Here is a 23,823-nt window from a genome sequence, read left to right as displayed (position 1 = left end):
AAAAGCAAATTTTCAGTACAACAGATTATATTCTTCCCTATTACTATTATTGTATTGGTACCATAAAGATATGGCGGATATTTCCTAAACAGATGTGTCACTTACACTTCACTCCTGACATCTCAATAAGCTGTTTCTAATATTAAGTGTTAACCTTTTGTAATTATTTTTTTGAATGGGCAGAAAAGTAAATTGTGTGGAGATTCTGTTTACCGTTTAGTTACCGGCTACAGTAATGGGTGGGCGGTAAAAAACACAACCCAACGCTCTTCAGAAAGCAGCATTCAAAATCTTATTTTAATTTGTATATTTACTCCATAAACATTATTACAAAACTCAGCAAGTTACCAATATTACATTATCACCATACAGGCTTGATCACAAATATTTAAAACCTTTGCAACAGTTACAACAAAACAAAAAAACTAAATAATACTCAAATAATTTACATGAAAATCTATAAAACAGCAAATTGTTCACAAATTATATTTTTTTTTCCAGGTTTTCATGTTTTTTTTTCTTTGCTTATTTGTGTTTTGCACAGTAACACAACACTCTCACAACAAGATCATGGTCTTATTACAAAACTCCCAACAAAATGTAAATAGTTCTAGTTTTCTGTTGATATTCATATTTTGGTTTTTAAAACCAGAAACTTGTCATTGTATATCCTTTCCACTGCCCATAGAGGCGCATAAAAGGTTACTCACACACACAAATACTTCACAGCACTTTCTAAGAAAAATATACACTTACAAAATATGTTACAAATTGGCACACAAAAAATATACAAGATTTTGTAGTGTCAAGAGTTCATTAAGATTCCTTCTGGTAACAACTCTAGACAGTATATATAAAGCTCGGTAATCTTTTAATGAAAAGAGCAAAAGTAATTCCAATCAATGTCAAAGAATCATGAAGTGAATACATCAAACATAACATTATAATATACATTCATAAAGAGGGTTAGGTACCTAATCTATTTTGCATTTATTTTTTGTTAACTCTGGGAAAACAAAAAAATGAAAACGAAAGAAAAGAAAAAAAAAAACAATTGTCAGCTTTCTTAGCACCATTAACATGAGGCAGCTCAACAGTGGCACATTTTAAAAACAAAAAAAGAAGAAACTATGAACTCAGAGAAGTACATTCAATTTGACAATAGGCAGAAATGAGAGAAGGCAGACTAAATGGGCTTGCGGCCCATGTGGAGCTTCCCATCAGCAGCTTGTCTTGGTCCTAACCCTGATACACTGGAGAAAAGAAACAAAGGATCATGGCAGAGAGGAGAGAGAGAAAAGAGACAGAGAAAGATTGATTATGATTCTTGCCATATGCAAGCAATCAATTACTATCACCTCAGAATTACCATATCCAGTGTGACAAGGCCTGTTTTTTTGAATCAAGCTTCAATTTGTCCGCACATCTCCATGCAGTCTCATGTAATTACTGCTATGTTTAAAAATGATATTCAACATTCAAAAGAAAGATAAAATATAGGCCTATTGTTTGAGTATATATTTATAAAAGATACCAGTTGAAGGGGCTCTGCATTTCTCCTGAAATATATTTAGTATATAAAACAAAAGGTTTTATAAACATGATTGTATGGTTCGATTTAAGGTGGAATTATTTCAGTGCAGCGAGGCAGTGAATGAGCCCAATGTAATTAATATAAATGGCCTGGGAATACACTGGATCAGATAGTACCAATACATTTTCTTTTTCAATTTGTGCCTTTATTTGGCCTGGTGACATTATTTTCTGCCAAAATATTGACCCATCAAAACTGAAAGGAGACACCATATAAAAGAAAGTTAAATTAAGACATTATGTGATAAATGAACCAAAAATAATCAGAGACCGAATACACCAGTGGTGCAACGTTTAAAGTATGGCAGTGTTAAGAAAAAAATTACATGAGAATGTCAAGAAAAATTACTGTTTAAATTACCGTTTCAGGTAAGATAGAAGTAAGATTCCCACGTGGAGCTAATGCAAAGACATGCTTTTCCTTCATTTACAAGATTACTGACTGCTTTCACATTCACATTGAATCTAACTGCAAAAATGTTATGTCCATTCACGGCTGATGCGTGCATCAGAATCTCTATGAGTAATAAACTGCCTTGAATTTTCAGTACAAAACAGCTATTCAGCGAGGCACAGCCCCAACTGACAAATAATTTCCTTGCTTACCCTCAAACATCTGCACTACACTCTCCGTGGTCCAGAGAAAGCTCGTTTGAACAGTTCTTTTTTTTTTTCTTCATCGTCTTCCTCTACAGTAGCCTTCAGAGCAGATCTCCCCTTTGCCTCTCTTTTGTTGCTTCTCAGTGCCAGGCGATGTTGAGGTAAATTGAATTTGGCAAACAAAGTGGGGGGAAACGAGGAGAATTCAGAGTCTTTCTGATTTGGTTTAGTGAGTGGTGGTGTACCACTGCCAGCTGTAGGTGCCTTTCATCAGAGAAGAGAGAAAAGTCCCAAATAAAGAATTCCTGTAGTGGCAAGTCTCTGTAAGGAGTCTCCAACCCGAGCAGCCAATACTCCAATGGAATAGAAAAGAGGAACAGCCAATATTCACACATATATAAGAGGTCATTTACACAGCATTGTTACTTTTGGCACATTGATTTTAAGATTATAATCATCTTTTTTTTGCAAATATTGCATGTCCCTGTACAACAACATTGACAAAAATACTCTGAGGGTGGAGCTTTTATGAATTTGCAAGGCGTAAAAATGTAAATTTAGATAACCAGTTCCTCTAAACTCCAGAGGAAAACAAAGAAATGCTTGATAAAAGGAAATGGGGGGAGTCATTCCAACTTTGAGGGGGGGAAAAAAAGACAACGTCTGATATGTCATCAATACAAAATGGTCCCATCTTGTGTTTTCAAGATGTCTCGGGCTTAAACAGGGCTCATTAATTGTAGGTTCCCTTCTTGAAATGAGCCAGGCAGTGTATGAAGGACAGCAACAACAGGACATCCATATTCTGCATACAAAAACAGATGAGGAGGAGGGGTGCGTAGATGTCACTCAATGCATTTGTGTATATAGCTACATCTTTAGGGAAAAAGGGGAATAAATACATAATTCAGGGGAGCTAGTTCTGCTGAGAAAAATACAAAAACAAAGTTCCTCAAAAAAGGCGACAGAACTGTTTTCAAGGCTTATTCTTTTTTTTTTTTCAGACAAAAATAAAACAAAAAACGACTAGAAGAAGAACAAACGAAGCAGAAACAACAAAAGCAAGAAAAATGCAGCCATGGTCGTTTCAAATCTCAATCAAGCTTGACACAATCACTCAATAGGTAGTTTGCAAAGTACAAGAAGTTTTTCATGCAGATATTAATTTCCTCTTCGGGCGGGGGTTAAAAGGAAGTGGGAGTAGTCAGGGGGAACGTAGTACTCATGCAGCTCTGGCATAGCGTCAGTGTAGGTATGCTTGGAAGGGGGGGAGGAGGGGAGGGCTGAGCAGGTAGTGGGGGGGGAAAGTGAGAAGGGGGTGCAACAGCAGCTGATAACAAAATATTACCTCAGTTTCTCAAAAGAGGTCATCAGTGCTATGTCCTTATTTGGGTCTCTCTCAGCTCGCTTCCCCTTCAGTGTCTCAATCCGCGGGAACTTTGCACTGGTCTTGTGGCGGTACAGCTTTTTGTGCGCAGGCCCAGGGTTAATAAAGTTGGGTTTATCAAACATGTTACAGCCCAGAGCTAGTTGAGGGAATAAGGGATGAGAGGGGTTGAATTTGGCCTGGTTCTTTCCTCCCTTTCCCCCTGCCTTTCTACCTCTCCCGGCCCCTGTTAGCGCGGCTCCCTTTTTCTTCAGGTCGGCCTCTGTGCCTGCCAAGATTTTGAGGGTCTTTAAGTTGAGGCTATTAGCCTCAGAGGGCATGCAGGCCTCCGACATGGGATTCCACAGTGGCTCAATGGAGGCCATCATGAACCTTTGGACCTCGGCCATGCCAGAGACAATGTTGGACAGAATATTGGAGGGCTCCTCGAATTCTCTCTGGTCGTCTCCGACCAGGCTGTTGCTCTCTGACCAGCCAGTGCCAGACCAGTCCCCAGTGCTGCTACTGTCAGTCAGGCCTGTGCCGCAACTACCTGCCTGGTTCTTTGCTGCCTTACCCTCCAACATGGCCTTTATCTTTTTGGTGGAGCGCGAGTTCTGTTTGGGGGTCTTGACCTTTTCTGACTTGGGAGCTCTGGGAGCCCGGACTTTCTTTGGGCTCTGTCCTGCAGCTGTCTGTTTGCAACCGCCTTTCCTCTTTGACTTTATGCTTTTGGCGCCGGACAACATCTCACCAGTCTGTTCGTCAAATTCGGAAACTCCCAGCTCCTTTTTATCCAAACGCAACACATCCTGACTGTTGAAGTTGTGCAGCGGGAACTGGCTGTCCTCCACCGTGTATGCATTTGCTGTGTGCTCTTGTTGCTGCATAACGTCACAGTTCCACTTTACCTCCCTGTTGCAGTCCATAGTCATATCACTCACATCCTGGTATTCTCCAACATTCCCTCCCATCTTCATCTCACGCCCCACCACCTGGGGGGACAGGTTGGGGGTTTCGGGAGGGGAGAGCTCTGACAGTGATGAGTGTCTAAACTTGTCAGGGGTGAAGTTGGAGATGTCCAGCAGGTCTGAGGACTCCCTGAGAGGGGTGAGGGCGTCCACACTCTGCTGAATCACCACTTTAGGACTGCAATGAGCTAAGAAGCTGTCTCGGCCCTCCTCCTCACCCTCTCGCTCACAAGACTTGAGGCTGAGGGAGCTGTAATTGCTGGAGGAGGCTGACAGAGAGCCCACTGAGTCATAGCTGATGAGCCTGCCATTGTCTGTGCACAGGGACCCTCTCTGGTATTGCACCTGGCCCTCCACACAGGCAGACTGACACACTTGCAGATCTGCCCCGGGCTGCAGCCCAGCCTCAGTCAGGTAGCTCTTCTCATAAAGTAGCCTGTCAGCCTCAGGGCTCAGCTGGCTGTAGTTAGACACTGGCAGGCTGTCATTCAGGGGCACAGCAGCTGGGAAGTTGTTGGGTAAGATGGGCGTCTCAGGGGTCTCGGGCCCAAAGCTCTGACTGTGAGTTGCGCAGAGCTGCGGGTGCCACATCTGGGGAAAGCTAGGGCAGTTCTGGGGAGACTGCTGGAGCTCCGACTCGGAGGGAGGGGAGAGGACGCAGCTCTGAGCTAGCTGCAGAGAAGAAAACTGTTTCTCCTCTAGGGACAGCCCCAGAGGATACTGCTGCCTAGAGGGCTGCTGGGGGAAATAAGAGATAGCTGCTCCACCGGAGGAGTCTGTGGCATCTAACAGGGTCTGCAGGTATCCCCCCGGGATAACAGGGACACCCGCCTCCACCGCCTCTGAGGGGGGAGCTTTGTCAGGAGAGCAGGTGGACGAAACAAAGGGGAATTTCTCCTCGGATGTGTGAGCAGTGGTGGCATTGTCAGAGAAATGGGGTTTGACTGTAGTTGAGCTGACGCCTGCCTCTTCTAACCCAGCAGTAGGGTCCTCAATCTGTGCCGCAGCGACACAGGCATCCGTTTCATTTGTCACGCTCCTCCCCTCCTCTCCTTCTGCCTCTTTCATTTTCTTGCTCCTCAGCCGGGCTTCGCTTTTGAATTTCCTTATCCTGACTGTTTTATTTCCTCCCAATCTCCTCCCCTCCCTCTCCTCCCTCTCCTGGGAGCGGCTCTTGGCTGTGACTGTGTGCGTGATGGAGTTTGTGTCTAATGTGACTGGGAGTCCTGGGGCTGCTGTTATTCCCCCCGCCGTGGGGGTGGCCTCTTCTTTAGTGACACCTCCCTGGACCCGATCAGAGAGAGGGGAGCACTGTACTGTCGCTGATTGCTCCACAGCGTGAATCCTCTGAACCTTAAGCCTGTTTGCAATCTTGTATTTCCTTTTGGGATGACTAGAATTAAAAGGGCGATGATGGCGTCCGTTTAGATGAAAACCGCGTTGTTGTTTATCTCTGGCAGCCAGCTTAAGCTGCTCCTGTCTCTCTCTTTGCTTCTCCTGCCAGAAATCCTTCAGAGGAGCCAGTGTCTCGTATTTGCTTACTGTGTCGGTGTTTAAGCTCACAGTCGCATCCACAGGGTCCAACTTGCCCAGTTTCACTGACATGAGTCTCTCTCCTTTAAACCTGTTGATGATGATGTACTTGATGACCACCGGCGGCTCTTTACGACAGGATTTCCGGCGTTTTTTGGGGCACCAGTCCACGTCCTCCTCCTCTTTTTGACCAGAGGGAGCTTTCTCTTTTTTCTCTGCATTCTTCTCACTCTCGAGCGAGTCAACGTCATATAAGTAATCGTCACTGTATCGAACCTTTCTCTTGGAGCGCAAACCGTAGTTGAGAGGGTTAGAGGGGCTGAGCAATCTCTTCGAGTGTCCCTTCTTAAACTTGCCCTCCTGCAGGGTGTCTGAGGAGGAGCCGGTGCAGGAGCTGTCGTCGCTGAACTCGCCCGACTCCTCTGTGGAATTGAAGTCCATTAGGTAGTTGACTTTGGGAGTGGACATGGGCGAGCCTTGGGAACCATCAAGGGGGCTCCTACCACTGCAGTCCCCAGCCTTTCCTTCCTGTCCTGTCTCCAGGATGAGCTCGTCACTTTTGGGCTGAAGCTCCTCAGCACTCCTCCTCAAGACTCCCGCTCCTTCCTCTTTCTTGGCACAGTTGGCCAGGACGCTGGGGAAAAAGTTGAACTGCGTCTCCTCCTGGAGCACGTTTGTCTTTTCCCTCATGTTGTCCTGGAAAGACTCGTAGCGAATCTTCAGCGAACAGACATCACTGCTTAAAGTCGAATCGTCGTCTTCATCGTCAAATAGATTGTCAACATCTTCCTCGGAGAAGAGGTTGACCGACAGTTCATTCTTAGAACAAAGGTCCAGCAGCTCCATCTTACTCTCACTGATGAAGGATTCAAAGTAGCCCCAGTCCTGGCCAGCATTAGCCAGCAGAACCTCCTCTCCACTCACTTTGTCCAGTAACAGTCCCTCATACAAGTTCTTAGCTGTTGCATCATCCTCTGGGTCATCACAGTCCTCTGTTGTTTTGTTTCCATCAACTCGTTTGCCCTCGTCGGGGACTTTCGGCAGCGGAAAGCTAAGTAGCTGGTCAGAGAGGAGCTGTTCTCCATAGTGACTCACCGCTTCCCCCGCATGGCTCAGGCACTGGATGCTGATGTTGTTGATGTCAGAGAAGTCCTCTCGGCTCACGTCCCCTATCCTGACACTAAGCCCAGTCTCTGTGTCAGGGTTGGTGATAGGGTCATGGGGCGGGCTCTGGATGGAATTAGGGTCAGTGGCATCACGGGTCTCGATGAAGCAGCCGAGGCAGGTGCGGGTAGGCTGGAGAAGACACTCGTCCGTCAGGGCAGACACAGTGCCAGGCTCCATCATTGTAGCTGACAGAGGGAGGGCAACAGGCAGCAGAAGGGACGTCTTCTGAGTGTCTCCTGTTGGGCTCCAGGAGCTCACAGCTGGGGTGGGAAGTGGTGTGGGAGAGGGAGTGTGGTGAAGGTGGGGGACTACAGTTGGAGCGTCATCAGAGGGAGGGCTGGGGGCCGCTGTCAGGCCCAGAGAGGAGTCGGCACCGAGGGGCAGGGAGAGGGTCGGTGATGCAGGTGTGGTCCTCTGGTGTGTTGGGCAGGCCCGCTGTGAAGTCTCTGCGGCGGGAGGAGGCGAGGACGGAGGGAGAGCAGCATCGACGATGCCGCACAGACTCAGATCACCACTCTGCTCACATACCCCTGCAGGGAGGAAAAAAAGAAAAGATTTCAGATCTATCAACTCTTTGAACTGTAAGTCTGAAGTTAAATTACATTGTTTTTGCTCTGTAGTTACACTGACATTTGTTCTGGGCTGCTGAAATGCAATTAGTGTCAATTAACCCCCTAGAGCTCCAAATGTCATTTTGTGATGCCAGCCTTAAACATTAATATTTCAGTTTTGGTACTAGATTCAATAAGAGGTATTAGCAGTGTCAAGTTGGGACAACTTCTTACCCATTACTGATTGATGTTCAAATGTAAAAGGCGTGAGGAAACACAGACGTAAAAAAATCCTACCAAATTCTCAGAGCACATAAAACCCAAAGCAGGTAACTCACAAATGGAGACACCCGCCTCATGTTAAGTCAACATGGTTGAGCTGCTAGAAATACAGTTTAACAGAACAAAATGAGCAATTTTATCATACGCTTCCAGGAAGCAAGTTCTCAGGAAAAAAAACACTCTCTCTGAGTGTCCTGACAGTGAGTGTTAGTAATCAATGGAATGACTTCTACAATTATGCATCATGTATTTCATGAGAAAATAGTTACTAAAAGGTTCGAATTTTGTGTTAAATTAAACTTTCATTCATAGACAGAAGGTAGAAAAAGCCACCTCAAAATGTGACTAGTTTGTTCATTGTAGGCCGTGTAGGGTTGCGTTAACGCGATAATTAACGCCACTAATTTCTTTAACGCATTAATCAATCTTTCAGAGGTTGTTGCAGGCTCAGTTTTAAAGTTAGAGTGAAGATACTGGTATTATCATGGAACTAGAAAACCTAAGGAATCCATTGGTACCAACCCTGTCATACTAGCTTGTCACAAAGGAGGTTAAATAACGCTCCCAAAATGCGCTATTTTGGCGAGGAAAAACTTGCATGGCCATTTTCCAAGGGGTCCCTTGACCTCTGATATGTGAATGAAAATGGGTTCTATGGGTACTGACGAGTCTCCGCTTTATAGACATGCCCACCTTATGATAATAACATGCAGTTTTAGGCAAGTTATAGTCAAGTCAGCACACTGACACACTGCCTTGACAAATCTTCTTTTAAGGTACATTTTGAACGGATACAAATTAGTGATTAATTTGCGATTAATCATGGACAATCATGCGTTTCATTGAGATTAAATATTTTAATTATTAAATATTAAATTAAGTAATTATTTTAGCCCTAGTTTATTGAAAATAATGTCAGCTGCTTTATGAAAATAATATACAACAATAATGCTATGGTATTATTCGCCTTCCTTTACCAACCCAAGAGCAATATATGAGATCAAATTATTGCAGTCATCTTGCATTACCTCCCCCTCCTTTTAGCATTTCATCTCTATATACGCAGATCCAACTTAGCTTAAGGTAACAAGATACCACCAAATTACACAGGTTGACTGCAACAATAGCAGTAATGACTAAATTGAAAGTAGGTTTTGGTGATTTTCTCCAGGTCGATTGTGACAATGTCTTAATCAGTTGAAGACATCCATCTGATGAGCAACAATCAAAACCCACAGAAGCGAGCTTGTAGCAGCAGGCAGATAGCTTTGTTTGCTCTGCATAATTAGATGACAGCAGCGGAGGCAGGTACGTACACATGGGACACGACAGGCCCATATGTTGGAGACTGTATAACCAATATCATCTCTACACCTGCCTCCCTCTGCAATCCCAAGCTGCTGCCTCACACATATTCTTTAAAATCATGCCAGAAATATTTAAATTGAAAAACATACCGCAGCAATTAATGTGTTCACAGAGGTTAACTAGCAACGTCCCCCATTTTAGAGTGGATGCGCCTCATTATTGAGGTAGTGATAAATGCTTGAGGGGGAAGACTGCTTAACAAACAGTATTCAACATGGCCGTATTGGCAGTGAGTAAATCTTTGAATATGGATATGATTTGAGAGTGATTTAACGAGGTAATGAAATTTCTGAGAGCAGGTCTCTCCGGGTCTGCGGCCTGCAGACACATTGGAGCAACCAGAACGCCTACTAAAAGCACACAACGGCGCTAACTGTTGTCCTTAATGAAGAAAACCTCAGGAGAAATATGCATCTCCTCTCTTCCTCTCGGAGTCAAAAAACTGTTACGGTAGCAACTTGTGAGAGGCTGCAGAAGCATCGCAGCAAGGCGTTCGCCATCAGTTCCCTTCAATCTGTGAGCAGAAAGGACCTCAGAGCAAAAACATGCTACTGACATATGTTCTCTGTGGAGGACAGACATCCTTTCCTACATTTAACAACTATTTCACTCTCACATTTTGAGCCACGTTCTATTGTATGGCACTTATTATAAGGAGAGGTGCATAGGAGGACAAGTAATGATATTTTTGTCCAGACGTGGACACAATTAATTTGGATTTATTTAGAATTAGAAGTAAACAGTGCCAGTGTTTGAAATCTACCAAGTCATTTCTCAGCACTCATAGATAAGTAATCATTTCTTTATATTTGTCTTATCTCTTTCATTAGCCCTACAAAGCAGCAAAGCCACCAAAAGAGGGAAATTACAAAAAAGTGGGAGAAATTAACTTCCTTTATCCCCTCCCCCTCCCCCCCGTGCTCGTGTGAAACCTAAGCCGCCACCTAATATTGCCAAAAGATTGTTCAAAATTGCTGTGAAACATTAAACTCATATTGAAAAATGTGTTTCCTCAGGGTTTATAATGGATTAACAATCTATCCAATCCAATGCGTGCGTGCATGTGATTTTCTGGTGTGTATGTGAGAGAGTGTGTGCATGCGTGGATGCATGCGTGTGTATATGCATGTGTATGTGTGTGTGTGTGTGTATGAGAGGGAGAGTGAGAGAGTGTGAGTATTGGCTTGGGGGTATAGTGTTATCGAGAGGCCATCTGTCTCCAGCTGGACCATTAGCTCTTCAGCTGTTCAGAATGTGCCACAGATCAGTCAGTCAGACAGGTACACACACACACACACACACACACACACACACACAGGGTCTTACAGCGATGACTGTAGATGACAAATCAAGTTTGACATTAGAGGTCAAAGGGGGATCGGCAGGCTCATAGTCGCTGATACGTTATACAGCATAATGTTACAACTGCATCTGAGCTGGCAAATGTAAACAAGATAAACATCCAAAATACTCACTGCTGCCAGAATTCAATATCTAGCTTACAGAGAGAGCAGCTCATATACTAATAAAAAACAAGCTTTATACACTCTGAGATCATCCTAACACAGTTGCAGTTTTGTAATTGTGTTATCAGCAGAAGTGCTCCTTGAATAGTAACTGGATGCGATACAGCTCACGCAAGCTGGCACGGATGTTCACCGCTGAGCATATGGGAGGACCGCGTCTGCTGGCAGGAGGTGGTGATCTTCTGATCCTCGGCCCTGCCAAGCCCAGCCATGCTAGACAGCCCGACCACCGCCAAACTAGACCAGACCAGACCGGACCAGTTAGCACACGGAGTTCTCGGAGTCTGGCCTGTCTTTCTATTCTAGCCATGATATTCAGGGCTTCGTGCACCTGAGGTAAGCCCAGGCTGCTCTGTGCCAGGTGGCTCCGCGGGGAGGCGAGCCCATGCCGATGGACACGGTTATGGACACGAGGAGAGAGAAAAGTTGGCGTCTGTGGCCTTGTCTATTAGTGTGTCAGATGCCACACGTGCACACACATCTATGCTTTTTCAATCTACCTAAAGTCACTTTATAAACAGGATAAAAACACAAGAATATATGACGACCGTCTGATATTAACATGAATCAAACCTCCATCCCATGTGGACAAATGAATTAAATAGCTCAGATATCACAATATGAAGTACAATGCAAATGAAAAACAGCTGACATGGCCTTTTCTTCCTTTTAATGGCTTTTTGAAATCATTCCTCACTCACATCCCCCTTTCCGTCCCCTTCCTCCTCCCTTTTTCGCTCCTCGCTATCTCCTTCCCTCCCAACTTCCCCGCTCCTTATCCCCGCTATATGGAGGCTTTTACATTCGCAAAATGCCGAGCTAGCCGTTCTGCAGCTCAGCCACCCGGGGCGTTCACTCATCCAGCTGGTAGGCCAGCCACAGAAGCTGCTTGCTACCTATTGCTCCATCTTCACTATATGACATTCTGTGAATGGTTGGGGGGAAATCAATCCAGCCGGTACAGGATGTTCATAATAAGTGGTGAGTAACTGCAGCATGATTCATGGCCATCCTCCTCTGAGAGCTGCCCTATTCCTGCTCAATGGAGCCGCTCTCACCCTCTCTTCTACCGCTCTTATTCCTACTCTCATTCCCCATCCTCTTTTCCTCTCTGAGCCTCTGAAGGAACAGACTAGCGCTGGGGATAATCTGTGTGATTCTCACAGTGGGGACCGGTCAGTCCCCACTGAGCCTGACCAGAGCTGAAACACTGAGATAAACCTCATCTAAGGATCAGTGCTGCTTGGTAGAGGTAAACTTTAGGGGGCAGTAGGTAGTGGCTGAATGAGCACATTGCATCAGCGGGGCTTATAGTTCAGTAACAGAAAGAGACTACACTGCAGATGTACCTGGATTAACTTTAAATCAAGAGCTTACATCATGGAAGTATCGTTATTATGCATGGTTTATGTTATTGAGAATTCACAGAGGCAGCAGGTACAACTAGATAGATAGATAGATAGATAGATAGATAGTAACTTTAATAATCCCGAGGGAAATTCAAGTTTACAGCATCACAGTTCCATAGTGCAAAAACATGTTAGTAAAAAGGCAGTAACTAGGGCTGCAACTAACAATTATTTTCATTGTTGATTAATTAATTGATTAGTTGTTTTGTCTAAAAAATTCTGAAAATGGTGAAAAATGTTGATTAGTGTTTCATAAATGTCTTGTTCTGTCCACAACTCAAAGATATCCAGTTTACTGTCATAGAGGAGTAAAGAAACCAGAAAATAGTCAAATTTAAGCAGCTAGAATCAGAGAATTTTGACTTTTTTTTTCTTAAAAAATGATTAATTGATAATCAAAATAGTTAGCGATTCATTCAATAGTCGACAACTAATCGATTAATCGCTGCAGCTCTAGGTACGACCTAAACCAAAAACGGAATAAATCAGAATAAACTGACTGACTTACACAAACACCCTCTTTTGGCTATGCTAATGACTGTAAATGAGTGTGAAAGACGGTTGCACCCTCTTTCACATTTGCACCTTTTTATGAGAAAAGGTAGATGTCATATTTGTCAGAATTGTGGAGGCATCGGGAGAGAGGATTATCAATAGCTTAAAAAGCTTCATTTAATGTTTCTTTTCAAATTCATTTTAAAAAGACAGGATGTGTTTCACCTTCCCCCTATTGTCAAAGAGATTAAAACGGAGGGTGAAAAGCTAATTTGAAAAAGCTACTTCAACTGTACGTGTGGTAACACTAATTGTCTTTTCAAAGTTCTTAAGCTGAGAGAAACTGTTGTCATTAAGCTTTCGTTTATTCTAACGAATGCTTGATTATTCTCGGAAAAATGAGAAATTCTTCTCTTAGGTCGACAATTTCGAAAGTCAAAATTAACATTTTCATGCACATTTGTCATTTTAAAAGAGTTGGATGTTATGTTAACGAGCTATAAATCAAAGAAAAAAATGTATAGTTTTCACCTGTGTTCTCCACTGCATTTGCATTCTCCGGTTCTGAAGTCTTCACGATCAATGTGAGACTGCTGTCTGTTAACACATCCATCAATACGGCTCAACGCTTCACCTCCTACGCATCATTTTGACTGTCCCACCTGTTGAAAAGAGAGAGCCAGAGAGACACACAGAGGAGAGAAATAGAAAGAGATGTGAGTACCAACGGGATCGTTACAGGGTGACTGCCGTGTGTCTCATGCAGAATAACATTAACAGCAGTACATTAGATTTCATTACAACAAAGGCAGACAAACACCAAGTTGCGGTAATTGAAGAAAAAGCTTCAAAACATGATTGAGACATCAAAGACACCCCGGGGGCACCAAACAATCACTCATTTCTTCTCTGTATCACAGATTCGTGCCAAAGATTAATCTAAACTTTGCCAACCAAGAACGTACACCAAGAGTCACAGCTGAGATCGCTATGGCAACTGTATGCCATACCATCCTATTTTAAGCTTCATTTAACATTTATAGCAGCGTCGTTAACCTATGCGAACCTTACATAGGCGGCTCTGAGCATATTTGTTTATTGTAATTAGCTGACTCTCTCCCTTCTGTGTGCCGCGGCATCACGGAAACCAACCCGGCTCTGAGAGGACAGATTAAAGAGATGTGACTGTGTGGCAATACTTTTTACTGTAGCAAGTGGAGAGAAAGTGGGGGTGGGGATGATTGAGTGTAGCAGGATGCAGTGCACTGGGTACAATGTAATACAACACAATGCGTTAAGGTAGAGAGAGAAGAGAGAGGTGGAAGTTTGGGGTGGCACACAGAGAAGAAAAAAGCATATTAACCTTGTGTGATTCCTTAAAGAATAATGATGATACAAGAGACTGTGGGCCAGTAAATGATGAACATTTGATGTTGTGGCCTCCTGCCTGTTTATATTGTTTTCTTTTTTTTTTCAGCTCCTGCAGTCCTTCTCTGGAGGAGTGGTGCTGCAGGATGACAAATGAGCCAGGGGAGGGGATCTAATAACACGATCTCCTTGTGGTGTGAAAACGCTGGCTGGGAGATTAAGACAGACGGCAGACAATAAGACAAAGGTAGTGTTGTGGCCGACTACAAACAACTGCCATCTCTTTCATCCTATTGCTTCTAAATGTCATTAGCTGTTCACTGACCTGAGCGGGGAGAGAGCTACCTGAAGGGAACCCCTGCTTCAGCTTACAGTTGCATAGATACACACCGGCTCAGTGGGTAATTACCTCATGAGCCATCACAGCTGCTCATGTGTGCAGCAGGTACAAGGACCCTGCAGGTAGACCCAGCCAGAACCCGTTCTCCTCTTCACAGTGAGGCACTATTACTCCTAAAGCCGAGGCTTAAGTGCACATGGCATTTACAGAGCTGAGAGATGTTTTTGAGGTCATCTTGTATCACGCTGAGAAATTGAAATTCTACATCGGCCGATAGATACATCCTCTTCGACAAAGCATGAATTGGAATTGGATATCCCCTCCTGAACTGGCTGACCCAGATGAGCTAAGCCCGGATTTATCAATGCAACAATCCAGAGACTCCGACAAGACTCGGAAAAAGTGAAGTCACAGCAGCAGCACCCTATTAGAAATAGCCAGCGAGCAGCGTGTCTCCGGAGCGACAGTGACACAACACACAGCTGGGGATGCTGGTCAGGCTACAGAGGTCCTGCCAGAGCTCAGCGCCTACAGCTGCTTGTGGATGTGTAGCGGCTTCATTGCATGTGTGTGTGTGTGTGTGTGTGTGTGTGTGTGTTTATGCCCAATTGCATGTGTGTTAGACAAAGCCCCAAGGCTGAGGATCCACAGCATCAGCATCCACTGGCGGAGGCTGCATATACAATCACATAAAGAGTGAGAGAGGGAGAGAGAAAACGAAAGCATTTCACAACACTCCCAACACTGCCAGCCAGCTCCAAATGTGTTTATTCTCCACATTATTCATGATTCTCCTGTACGCCCCCAGCACCCCCCCACCCTCCCTTCACTGTCTCCACCACTCTGTCATGACCTGACGAGAGGCCATTTCAATAATGAAGATGGACTAACTGCAATAGAGAGTGCACATAAATTGGAGCTACGGCCAACAAGCATGTCCAATTTGCCGAGCGGTTAAGCCTGATGTCCGGGTGCAGCTTTAAGAGAGCGCCGCGGCTGCCGTCAACAGGTTTGCGCCGACCTGATTCATCCATCCACATCATTAATACTTCACAGAGGGCACCAGCATTTAACTCTGCGGCAGGAAACCGCTCTTTAAACGCCACACATTAGGGCACGTAATCACCATGCACTCATTTCTGGAGCGTTCAGCAGGTGTAGGAAAATGGCTAGCACTTATGACCCCGCCATTGTTCTTGCGTGTGCGCCGGGGTTCTTTGCACGATGACAAACAGAAATAGAGACAAAGAGCAAGAGAGAGAGAGTGGGAAAAGCCAAACAGAATGATTAGGATTTGATTCATCCTTTTAAAGCCCTCCTCCACCTCCTCCACACACCATGTGTTAATGTGCAAGCTGGATAACAAGATAAGAACATGTTTACTCGCTCTATATGGAACTTATCTGCACCACAATCTAATTCCTGCAAGCTTCTTCCCGGATCCCCGTTTCACCGCATTTCTCCTCGATTCGATTGCATTTCTCTCCAGTGAAGCGACAACAAGAGGCATGGCTGGACTGGGATCATGTATAATTGCCAAAAATCTGAAGCAAGGTCCCACAGCAGTAGCATACGTAGGTACAAAGGGCCCATTGTGTCAACAGAGGGAAAGAGTCAGGGGCCGAGGAATAGATCCCCAACAGAGGAGCTCTCAAAGAGGGCATAGCGCCACGGGAAATACAGACAGCGCTGAAATGGCGACTCCTCTTTTCAGCACAGGTATACAGTTTCAGAGCAGGTTCACCGGCTCGCTGAGTAACCTGCCTCACACGCAACTCACGGTAATACTCTTGAGCTTGTGAGCTTGCAGCAATACGTGGTAGGAGTACAGAGAACATATAAATCCAGTACAGACACAGTTAGACAGAAATACATAGACTAGATCACAGAATTAGCTGGTATGAACTTGTCTTTCAGTTGGAAGGCCAGAGTTTCTAAATTTGGGAAGAAAACCTTCACTCAGAAATTCACTATGAATGGTAGTCTCTCCTTTCAATAGAAGCAGAGACTCTTTCATGTCCAGTACATAGTTCACCTGGTTTCTTTCTCCAACACCCAGAGACAAGCTGTGCTATCCACTAAGCCATCATGCCACCTCATTGGTCTCTCCATCCCAGTCATTCTCTTATTAACTGATAGGTGGACTGTATAGCTCTCCTCATCCTCCTGCTATTGTCTGTGTCGGGTACATTATGTCTCTGTATGTTCCTTCCATGCTGCAGAAGAAGCAGTAACTCTACGGTTCTCTTCTCTCTCAAAAACACGAGCGCTGCTCCGTCGAAGGTCAACAGGCCTCCTCACCACCGATATGTCAGAGCTCTCCTCTTCTGAAGGCGCTGACACATCGTCGAGCCAACCTCAAAGACGCAGCGGAGCTGTCAATGACCGACAGATCAAACACTTTGCATCACCTCACGTCTGTTATTACTTGTTCACTCGAACATATCGCACAGGCCACCGCCGACTGACCGCCAGCATATGTTCTGTGCCTGCAATAACAAATGAGTTGTCAGTGTTTGTAATTAGAGCCGGTTGACGATGGATGAAATCAATAGCATAATATTAATAAGAGTTTTGTTCAGTATTGATATACTGTACATCACATCAGAATTACATTAAATAATCAGCCAGATGGTAAACCAGAACTCAAACCTGTATTAACTGTTTTTAGCCACTTAGGGACACTTTAACAAGCTGTAAACACAAGACTGACATATTAACACCTTGTAAAATTAATATGGTGAACGTGTTAGCAAACAGTTGCCAAATTACACATCCAGCAGACACGGAGGAACAGCATTCATTGTCTGATATTCACTCTCCTTTTATCACTATTTTGCTTGGTACTGAGCAGGTAGTGTACAGTGCGTTTAGCAGAGCTTCTTCTGCTGTAAGAGTGAACCAAAGCAGTAAAGTCGGGGGCCATGAAATCCAACACAATGAGTTAAAAGTGCTATAAAGCTTTAGAGTCGGTTAATGATGCTCCGTTGGTTCATCACTGCAAGTGACTCCTTTCAGAATACATGCAGTCATTTTTATTAAAGGTACAGTGTGTAGGATTTGGCTGCTTCTAGTGGTGTGGTTGCAAATTGCAATCAACTTAGTACCCCTCCGCTCACTCCAAGACTGCGGTAATGTGAGCCGCCAGGTGCACAACCATGGTAACACTTTGCGCCTTGCTCAGAGGCTATTCTTACCATAATAACACTACTTAACTAACTACGGTGGAAAACGTGGAACGCTCTCTCTAGAGCCAGTGTTTGGTTTGTCCGTTCTGGGCTACTGTAGAAACACGGCGGACTCCATGAAGAGGACCCGCTCCCTATGTAGATATGAAGGGTTCATTCTAAGCTAACGAAAACACAACGATTCTTAGTTTCAGGTGATTATACACCAATGAAAACATAGTTATGAACATTTATATTCCATCACTGCTAATAGATACCCCAAAATGTTACAAAATGGTCCTTTAATTTTTAATATTAAAATATTGATTATAGCTGCTTTAAATAACAAAAAAATCGTATTTTAATATTCCAATTTGGGGATTTAAGGAAAAAATGGCCACACATGCTCAGCAACACAGTAGCTCCTGACCCGACAGGTGGCTAGTGTGTCAGGGCCATAACAGATCTACAGTATGTAGGTGTTTCCTGAATCATGCCTATATTTTTGTTTCTACCACCTCTCCACACAAAGCTTGAAGATTGCTTGTCAGGTAATATTTGCGCTGCAGCAAAAGATATATCTCAATAATTTTGACACATGAAGAGAGAGAGAAAAAAGTCTTTATCTGTATATCTTAATTCAATGGTGCCTTCTATATGTGCTTCTGCCACTGTGCGTCTTCCCTGTCAGCTGTTCGGTGCTGTATTTGATCAAACATCCTCACCTAAAATCCCCGACACGGCCACTGCGATGGCAGAGATATGGTATCCGCTTGAGATAACCATCGTCAATCACAGGCTGCTGAAGAGCCCGGGAAGCATCTGATAGGTAGAGATTCACTGTGAATCAGGATTATAGAACTGGATCTTTATCTGCACAGCAAAACCTGCAGAGCCACATCTGGACAATTGTAACCACTGTTACCTCTAAAGCCCAGAGGTGCAGGCCTCTGCTCGTATGTCAGGATCCGGCTTTTTGTCAGGAGAATGTACTGTCATTTAGTATTTTCTTCTTAATGAGATCACGGTTTTGCTCAGATACAGTATATGACTGACAGTTTAATCCTAGCTTGGTATGTGGCTTCGGAGATGACTGGATTTCAGCTCTCTCATCTGCATTCATTTATCTTTTAGTTAACATCTGTTGAAATTTTCTCAATTTAATGGAAACATTTCACGAGCGTTTTAAGGGAGTCAAGTTTTTGGTTACTGTCATTAACTGACTGAATAATATTTGCACTGTGAATCATGCACAATAAAAATACTGTTCATAAATGTGTTGTTGTAATTTCAGTCATGTGATAACAGCAATAAAATCTGTTTCCCATAATTCTCTTGAGTCATTCGTTTTATAGACGTCTTTTGAAATCCCATATTTAAGTCACGTGATAACAATCAAGCCATCTCCATGACAACTGAGCAGCTCTATCCTCAGAGGAAGGGCGCGAGATGTGGAAACAAGAAAGTTGGACCTTGTGTTGAGATTTCTTTTTTTTTTGTCAAGCTGCTATTTCCAAGGTCAACAATGAACCTTCAGCCTCTGTGGGGCACTAAGAGCTCCAAGCATAGCATCCATTGTTTATGAGGCTCTTTTAGACCGTGAGCCGCTTGATACTGTATGTATGTACAATATATATGGTAAGGGTTTTATGCACAATTTGGATTATTTATTCCTTGGGCTAGTAGGTAGAACTATGATACATAAGAAAGGAAGGATGGAAATAAACGTCTGTAAATCGACGGATAATTTTTTTTTAGTTAAACCAACTACCCAGTACGAACACTTGAATAGCCGTTATTTAAATCATTAGGTCCTAAAAGTTGTAAAAATGCACTAATAGCCAAATCCAGAGTTTTCCCTTCCTCAGTTCATGTGAATGAGAGGAAATGCTACTTTGGGCCCAATGAATGCGGAAGATCGCCGGATGATGCGGTTACTTTATCACACTGCAGTCGAGCCATTTTGGCTTCATGCATCACTGAGCAACTCTCAAGGAATGAACGGGAGCCCGTATCCAACGCTGTATCCAGTTCTCTTTATACATCCATGACGCTAACCTCTTCAGGAGCCCCCATTGTTGTTGAGAGCAATTCACCTCTCCCTGTCGTCTCACACACACCTAAGCTACGCCTGTAGCTGCAGTAGGTCCTCACAGGATGCCGATTGGTCCGTGTTCTGGCACAAATCCATTTTTGGAATGCCGTACCAACGGAAATAAAAATACAACCTGACCTGAAACCGTTTAATGGAAAGGTAAAACACTGGCAGGAACTAAACCAAACCTGTGATCACTGATTACTGATTGGGAACATACATTATGCAAATTGATTGTAATGTAAAATGTGATTTTATGTGTAATGTGATATTATCTATTTTTATGTTTTTTCTTAAAAACCAGGGACATGGTCTGCAAATTAACTACGGCTAGAAGTCCTATATACATTGCATCGGTTGCACTTTAATTAAGTGTAGCAATGCCTACATGTATTGTCCCTGTCAAATTAATTAATAAATTAAAAAATTAAAACCCATTACTTGAAGCCTGACAATGGATTTTTGTGTAACATCGTGATATCGCAAGAATCCAGCTGCTGTGCAAAGTTATATGCATATAGCATATTTTAAGGACATGGTGTTTTGCTACAACATGTTACCAATAATAAAGTACTTATTGTTTCTTCTCAACATTAGCCAGAAGGTCAAATCTAGTAATGGGGTGGACACAAAAACATGAACACTTGTAAAATATGATTCCATGCATTACTGATCCCTGGAGAAAATACAGTAACATTAACACCTTATTGTTAAATTAAAATTGTATTGTATTGTTTTGTATTGTATTAAATTGCAGGCTGATTATTACTTTGTCTTCACAACGATTGCATTAGATTTTATTATATTTTCCAAGTGTATTTTAAACATGTTTGTGTTATTGTGTCAGCCATTGAAATTTAATGGAGAAAAGCCATTACAGCTACATCATCCAATTCTGTGCATGTCGGCTATTTAACTTTTAACAAATTAAAGATACTGCAATGTCTTTTACATTCTCTTTTTTTAAAATTGAGACACTGTGTGCTTTAAACATGAGAAAATTCATTTAAAATTATTGAAGCTATTTTAAAACAGCACATTTATATATTTAATCAATGCACAGTGAAATGCTGCTCCTGATGATGAAGATGTTTTACGAAGGCGTTTGCGCAGTTAAATTTGTTATTAAGTATTTATTATCGTGAAAATATAGACGACTGAAGGAGATGGCGGATACATGTATTGTAAGTTAGTTAATAAGATTTAATGAACAATATTTAATTTAGTTCCTGTGTACAGTGCAGAAACAAACACACGCTGTACATGATATATAACTTTATATATTAGCTGATAACTGTCTGTTTCTCTGTTTATCTTTTACACAACCTGAGCTCTTCGACGGCGAGGAGAAGAGGACAGAGAGAGATAAGGAGAGGCGAGAAATAAGCAGAGGGAAGGTCAAGAGTGAGGAGAGAAACAAGCGATTACAATACATCATTGCATGCCACTAGAGACTGCTGCTGCTGCTGCTGCTGCATGTGTTTACAGTGCTGCTTCATTCACACACATGATCAGTCAAAACAAGGCTGCTGCTGCTGCTGCTGCCTAAAACGAAAAAAAAAAAAAAAGTGATGGGAGTCTAAATGGGGATGAGGCCCTGCCGGTGAATGGCAGAGAGAAGAATGGCAATGAGGCAGGTAGTAGGCGAGGTGTTAAAAGTTGATTAGGTTGTTAAAGGTCACATAGTCAGGCCTCATCAGCTGTCCCAATGGAGCACAGGAAGCAGCTCAGGGCCTCAGCACTGCTGCTAATGAGACAGAAGCAATGGCATCCGTACTAACATATGGATATATCTTGCTCCCATGTACAGCGATCTTCTGATGGTACATGAGCGTGCACGCCAGTACGAAGTTAATGTGATGACGATAACAAAAAAAACATCTCGACTAGCCTGAGGTTAATGTAACAAGCCCTGCACAAGAACACACTGTGCAGAAGAAGACTGGCTGAGGCATGTAAAGTGAAATTATTAAATCACAGAAATTGGGAATGCAATGTAGGTTTTTAACATGCATATGTACTACACAGCTCACGCACACACACACAAAGGTTTACACACCATAAACTTTCACATTACAGATTCATTTGCTCATTTGAGCAAATCTATGTTTGGTCCACCCACTGCTCTTGAAGGGTCAGTCTTATGAAACGATTGCGTATTTAATGAGGCTCCGCATACAAGCAGCTCACACACACAAGTTCACACACACACACACACACACGTACACACGCACTCCCATACACACTCATTACGTACACGGTGCTCCCACTCAGTACAGTTAAAAACATGCTGATGTATGAGTAACTGCTGATAAAGACAGAAGATGCATCCACCCCCCAGAAACACAGAGCCAAAACTACCAATCATGGCCAACCCTTCGAACGCCTCACTGACATATACAAACACACACACACACACACACATACTTGCATTGCATGCATCAACTGATCTTTACTGCAACGCTGAAAAAAAAGGTCAGCCATCAGAGATGCAATTATCATATTTCCAACAGGTGCATTTATTAGAGCTACGCTTCGTTTGCTTTACTGAATCTAAATCAGGCTTTGGGGGGGGGGAATGGGGGCCATTACAGCGCAGTGATCAGTGCTAATACAGCGACATAATGTCCTGCAGGTTTACAACGGCACTCTGTCAATGCCTGTTTCTCCCACAACAATGCCTGTCAGACGCATTATGGGTTGAAGTGATCAATATTTTTTATTACCACCACTTTGTTCTACCTCTCGCACATAAGCTCTAGAATAATTGACATTTATGCAATTATCGGGGCCAGCGCCTTTCTTTTCTACACAAGTGTGCATGTGTCTGTGCATGTGTCTGTGTGTGTGTTCCTTTCTATAAATGAACATGTGGCAGCATGTGGTTATGTATTAAAGAGATATGATTTGTGTTTGTGTACTGATCTGTGTGCGCTAGTGTTGGATATTGTGTGTATACCGCGTGCGTGTGTGCGTGCACGTCTGTTCATGTAAGAACTTAAAGTTAGAGTCCCTCATAATGAGAAGCCCATAAAGGTGAGACTGGATCACAGGGAAAGGGCATCAGAACAAGAAGTGATGATGGTCGCTATGGTGTTGGCCTCCGCGGTAACCAATCACAGCTGAGAAAAAAAAAAAAGCACAGCACATGTAGTGACACAGAGCTATGCTGTACCTATTTTAATTCAGCCTCTGCAAGAACAGATCTGTGCCTACAGCGGAGATGGTGGAAAGAAGCAAAATCACACTCGATATCAAGCGTTGGCTACAACTGCCATCAATGGCTAATCAATAGAGCGGTGCACCTATGGGAGACATGTTCCATTAAGTCTGCGGGTCAATGTGTTTGCCAGCAGATAGCACTGGTTTATTTTCCCTGACGCTTGTCCCCCAGTCCAATACCCCGCATGCTTTATTAGCTGCCCTGCTTGGCTCCATTGATACGTATCAGTGGTCACCCCCGGAGTCCTATCAGTCAGTGACTCTCAGAAGACAGAGGGTGAGCACATACGACATCTGACCTCTGACCCGGGATGACCCTCAGATAATTAGGTGTGTGTGTTTACCAAACATCTGCTCCGCTTGCACCATTACTTTACTGTCTGAAAAATAGAGTCACATTTATAACACAGACACAAATACTATTAGTGAGTTATGATGCAGAAGTGGGCTAAATATTGAGCGAGATTACTAACAGACAGAAAACTGCAGCCAAATTTCAACTACCCAATATGTTATTGGCTGATTTAACTAAATTGTGAAAATGTGGGTATCGGTTTTTTTTTACATAGTTTGTCCTTTGGTTGATATTTCTTTTTTGTCAGCATCAAGCTCTTTTGTTAGCACGTATATGTCATCACTACACAGGCTGACAAACAGAATGTGAGAACATGCACCCAACACAAGCGCTAGTAATTAACGAAATGACCTCTGAATGCTGCACCTACAGCAGCCCTTTCTCATCACAGCTACACACACACATACTGGAGTAG

At 43.3% G+C, this 23,823-nt stretch overlaps 1 protein-coding gene across 4 annotated transcripts in view; it reads right to left on the bottom strand.

Moving 5' to 3' along the window:
* Nucleotides 1-277: 277 nt before the first annotated feature.
* The window catches only part of nexmifb (neurite extension and migration factor b), a 58,422-nt gene continuing 34,876 nt past the window's right edge, over nt 278-23,823 (bottom strand). For 2 of the 4 annotated variants that reach the window (XM_037779705.1, XM_037779706.1), the window contains exons 2-3: nt 13,393-13,523; nt 278-7,760 (exon numbers count right to left, since the gene is read on the bottom strand). In XM_037779705.1, coding sequence (XP_037635633.1) covers nt 3,538-7,760; nt 13,393-13,474 — 4,305 coding nt within the window. In that variant the 5' untranslated portion in view covers nt 13,475-13,523 and the 3' untranslated portion in view covers nt 278-3,537. Of the gene's footprint in view, nt 7,761-13,392; nt 13,524-19,856; nt 19,966-23,823 lie in introns of those variants that run through there. The other 2 variants (XR_005208114.1, XM_037779707.1) reach the window with 2 other exon arrangements.

Source organism: Sebastes umbrosus, chromosome 9, assembly GCF_015220745.1.
Source record: "Sebastes umbrosus isolate fSebUmb1 chromosome 9, fSebUmb1.pri, whole genome shotgun sequence".
Classification (NCBI taxonomy): Eukaryota; Metazoa; Chordata; class Actinopteri; order Perciformes; family Sebastidae; genus Sebastes; species Sebastes umbrosus.
The sequence above is the reverse complement of the archived record's forward strand: the minus strand, read 5'-3'. Positions and strand labels throughout refer to the sequence as shown.